General features: G+C 37.0%; 1 protein-coding gene across 1 annotated transcript; it reads left to right on the top strand.

Annotated features, from left to right (window-relative positions):
• The first annotated feature begins 761 nt into the window (after positions 1-761).
• LOC142401752 (G2/M phase-specific E3 ubiquitin-protein ligase-like) lies at positions 762-4,304 on the top strand. Its single transcript, XM_075487212.1, has 9 exons — positions 762-1,144; positions 1,253-1,286; positions 1,444-1,511; positions 1,806-1,889; positions 1,975-2,285; positions 2,378-2,559; positions 2,833-3,005; positions 3,382-3,596; positions 3,695-4,304. The coding sequence occupies exons 1-9, from the start codon at positions 1,083-1,085 to the stop codon at positions 3,928-3,930; spliced, it is 1,365 nt and encodes a 454-aa protein (XP_075343327.1). The 5' UTR covers positions 762-1,082; the 3' UTR covers positions 3,931-4,304.
• The last annotated feature ends 264 nt before the right edge of the window (positions 4,305-4,568 follow it).

Here is a 4,568-nt window from a genome sequence, read left to right as displayed (position 1 = left end):
AAGAACAGAGCAGGGAAGGAACAGAAACAGAAAATAGTGAAGGTATGCCATTGCCCACACACAATGACCAACGCAGACTCATGAACTGTAAATGACAGATTCTATCAATTAAATTTATTTTATTAATTTCATTATCTTATCTTTCATCAGATTAATGTTGGCGTTATGAAGATGCACGGGTGCTCTCTTAAGCCTGTGAGAGGGAAGTCTCTTCCCATTGATATTCAGCCTCATTGGTCAGCTGAACAACTGCTGGCTGCTGCTGTAAAAAAGCAGAAAGATTTCAACCAGGATATGGAAGATTGTGCTTATGTTTTGTTGTATCCTGATGCTAAAAAAGTTATAAACATCCCGGGATCTGACACCCCTTTCACAGTGCAGAAGTACAAAGAGGAGATTGGAAAGTCCTACCAAAGAATTACTTTTTACATTTGCACTGTTAGGGACTTTGCAAACAGCTGTAAGTGCTTCTGACACATCTTCACTCTTGTTTTAAGCTCAACTTTGTTATATGTTAGATTTAAATATCACATTTTTACACCTACATATGATTCTCAGACCAAGATAAATTCCAGTCATGATTCTTTTAACTTCCAGGTTTAACTTGTGTGTCATCAGTATAAATATCAGAAAGCCCTTTAGGCCCACTTTAGGCTTGTATTTCCAATACAGTCTTTTTCTTACTACAATGTGGGTTTATTGTGCCACAATACAAAGTTTGAAAGCAAAAGGGGATACCATATGATTCTACCATTTCACCAAATTTATGTAGTGAATTTTAATTAAGTATTTATGGTTGATAGATATTGAAGATTCAAGGATTCAAAATAACCTTTACTCACAGGTAAAACTGGGGAGATTAATGCAATTCAACTTCATACCCGTAACAATCAAGATAATTATTGCATTTAGGTTACAGTGGACATTCTTCAAGTGACGATGACAGTGTTGTCCATGTTCGGTTGCCATCTGGAGACAGTCCACTTTCTGACACCTTGGTCAGTTATCATCTGTATGGCATTACACGTTAAGTGAAGTGAATTGATATTTTCGTTTGATGAAATCTGTCATTTCTATGTTGTATGCAGTTGTGGGATGGTCCAGATAATGCTAGCAGTCCAAGAATGGAGAACATTCTGAATGAGTAAAATACAAAACGACAAACAAAACATTGTCCACTTCATATTTTGTTGCTCAGACAGTGCAACGCACAGTGCAGCTACTTAATTATTTAGTTTTTTTTTATTTCCAGACCTTTCAGACACACACAACCAGGCTCTGATCAAGTAAGACTTGAATTCATCTACTTAAATGTTGAATGTGTGAACATATTTTCATGAATTCTCCAAGCTAATCACTCAAAATGTAATGTGTACTATTATAGTTACTAAGCCAGTGGCACTGTCATTACATTAACTGCAGTAATTTCTTCGGTTAAATTAGGATGGAGGACAAACCAAAGTCCAGGAACTTCTCAAATCCACCCAGGACCACAACAAAAACTACTATAGGTAAGCTGTGTTGATGGTTACAACCTTTACAGATTTGCTTTTTACATTTTTACATTTCTAAATGGAAGTCACTACTTACAAACCAAGGAAAAAAAATCCCACAAGTATTTTGGGATATTCATACCTTTTTTTTTAAATATATTTTGGCATATATATATATATATATATATATATATACATACATACATATGCCAAACATACTGGTATTATCTGTTCTAAACCCAATATTCTTTTTAAAGATCATTCATTAGATATAAATTTGAAAATATTTACTCAACTGTCCTCTCAATACAGCAACTACACAAATGTGTATGCACCTATCATAGTTGACAGTGACTCAGAGCCAGAGGAACATATGGAGCACTGTGCAGAGGAAAGGTAGTAATTACTAATTAGTATTTTTCTAAATCTTATTTGTGCCTTTATTCTTTGAAATAATAATACACCACATTTTCTTTTACAGCACAGACCATAAGACTGCTGCAGACATTATTTCAGAGCTCTATGCAAAGACTACACAAACGTCTCACAGCAGGTTCAATATCAATAGAGGCAATGTTTGGGACGGAGCGGTCCGAGGCTTCAAACGTGCTTCATTTGACCCATCCAATGAAATATTAGTGAGGTTCACTGACGATGAGGGACAAGCTGAGGATGGACTTGACAATGGTGGTCCCAAGCGTGAGTTCCTGACCCTTCTTATGAACTGCCTAAGAACACGCAGAATCTTTGATGGACCAGAGGACAGGAAATTTATCACACTTGACAGTAAAGGTAATGACCTTATTTCGAGTTTCAGCATCTTCTTCATGAGAATGCGGCAACTGATGTAAATGTAGTTCTAATTTGACAAAAAAAATCTACAGCTGCGAAAGATGATGAATACTTCCTTGCTGGGAAGATGATTGCTACTTCCATCGTTCATGGTGGTCCAGGTCCTCGCTTCTTGGCAGAGACGTTTTACCAGTTCCTCACAGGAACAACCACTGACATTGAAGCCAAGATTGAAGATATCACTGATGACACCATGAGAGCTTCCCTGCTTGAGGTAGGTTGGTATTATTAACAACAACTACTTCAGTCAAGTAAAGTATTTTTTTTTTTTTAAATGTCTAATATTTAATTATGCCCATATCAACTTTTTTCGAACATGTTTTGTTACTATAAAAAATGTCTTCACAAAAGACAATTCTAAATGGCAGAATACAAAAAATCTGATATTCAGTAGGTATGTCGTTTTTTTTTTTTTTAAATAAATTGCCTCACATGGGAGTGTGTCAGCATATTGCTTTCCGTTTACGCTCATTGTTCTCTGCCCTAGATATCCAATGCAGCTACATTAGATGAACTACATTCAGCAGTTGAAAGACATTCCAACATCTTGCTGATTGCTGGTTGCTTTCATTACCCTGTTATTGTGGATGACAAAAAGAAGATGATAAAAGATTTTATGCGGTGGTACAAAATTTACCGCAACTATTTCTCAATACAAAGGTATGTCTCCCTAATTTGAACAAAGTTAAAGATGTTCATTAATTTTTTTTTTCAAGTCATATATTAGTCAAAGAGATGAATACAGGGTCAGAATGTAACAGTAGTCATCAGCCAAATGAGCAAGAGGCTGGTAGAATTACTTCACTCAAGTCAACAAAAAATTTTAAATTTGTGTAGCTGTCAAAACTTTCAGTGACCATTTGGCGCGCGAGTCAGTTTCAGACTCTGGGTGAATATGCAAGATCACTTGGTGTAAAAGATTAGAAGATTAAATGTACTGCCAAATCATGTTCATGTATGGTGGATGGAACTGCTCCTTTAAAATGCTTCCATTGCCAGCATCATTGAGGTGATGATTGCTCTAATTGTTTTCTAGATTCAAGGATGGGCTTTCGACACTGGGTGTCATGTACGCTTTGGAGCAGCATGCATCTGTATTCAGGCCCTTCATGTGCGCAAGTGCAGAGAAGCTGACATCTGCAACACTACAGGAAATCTTTGAGGTTCAGCTCAGTGAAAAGGGCAGCACAAGACGGCATGAAGAAACCAGAGTACTAGGATTCTGGAGAGACTATCTCCTTGGCACAGAAGGTTTATTTTTATTAGAACATTTATTATTTTTACCATTTTCTGTTTATATCAGTCGTATTGTAATGTTTAACTTAACTCAATACTTCTCCTTTTTTCAGAACAACAAACAGGGCTCTCTCTCCCGGACATCCTGATGTTTGCCACAGGATTAAACACACTGCCTCCCTCTGGAATTCAGCCACAACCCAAACTGATTTTTCAGTCAACATCTCGGTTTCCGGTCAGCAGCACCTGTGCGAACACAATCAAAATACCAATGTCCAAGACATATGATGAGTTTCAAACAGACATGGACTTTGGGATACAAAACTCCCCTGGTTTTGGACTCCATTGAAATTGGAATTTCAAGTATGGTATCAGAAAAGAAAAATTAGGCTGTTGACCTATAATGTTTACAGTTGCAGAGTCCATTTTGAAAGTTGTTCCATGAAAGCTGTGGTACTTTGTTTTGGTTGTTTGATACAAAGACTGAATGTTGCACTCACATTACATATCAGCCATGTTCTTCAGTCTTATGTAGTTTTCCACACAGGACTCCCATGTTAATGGCTGCATCAGACCACTCCGTCTCTGTAAGTCCTCAAAGTGTGCCTGGAGATGGTCATCGCCACATGGACTGCAGGTTGTCTCTGTTCTAAACTGGCCAAATTCCTCCTGTGAGAATGTGAACCCACAGTCATTTCCACCGAACCTGGGGGTTACATATGCACTGTACGTCAGTTCATATATATATTTAGTTTTTTTCAGTCAACTGGCAACTTGTATTGTTTTATGTTATAGCCAGTTTTATTACTGAATTGTACTTGAAATGTGAAAATAAACAACTGTCACACTGCTTAGTAGAGATTATTAGAGTAATGGGTAGCATGAGATGAATACATGACTGAATATTCATTGCTGGGGAAAAATATTGTGAAAGCTACTCAACAGGCAAAATAATTTAACTACAGGCAGTAACTACACGTTAATTTG

This window comes from Odontesthes bonariensis, chromosome 16 (genome assembly GCF_027942865.1).
Source record: "Odontesthes bonariensis isolate fOdoBon6 chromosome 16, fOdoBon6.hap1, whole genome shotgun sequence".
Lineage (NCBI taxonomy): Eukaryota > Metazoa > Chordata > Actinopteri > Atheriniformes > Atherinopsidae > Odontesthes > Odontesthes bonariensis.
The sequence above is the reverse complement of the archived record's forward strand: the minus strand, read 5'-3'. Positions and strand labels throughout refer to the sequence as shown.

What these genes read in the sequence shown, in the direction of transcription:
- LOC142401752 (XM_075487212.1), top strand. Translation starts at nt 1,083, where the DNA reads ATGCAGTTGTGGGATGGTCCAGATAATGCTAGCAGTCCAAGAATGGAG. An exon ending in CACAACAAAAACTACTATAG is followed by an intron (nt 1,512 to 1,805) that starts GTAAGCTGTGTT and finishes CTCTCAATACAG; the next exon opens with CAACTACACAAATGTGTATG. An exon ending in AACTATTTCTCAATACAAAG is followed by an intron (nt 3,006 to 3,381) that starts GTATGTCTCCCT and finishes ATTGTTTTCTAG; the next exon opens with ATTCAAGGATGGGCTTTCGA.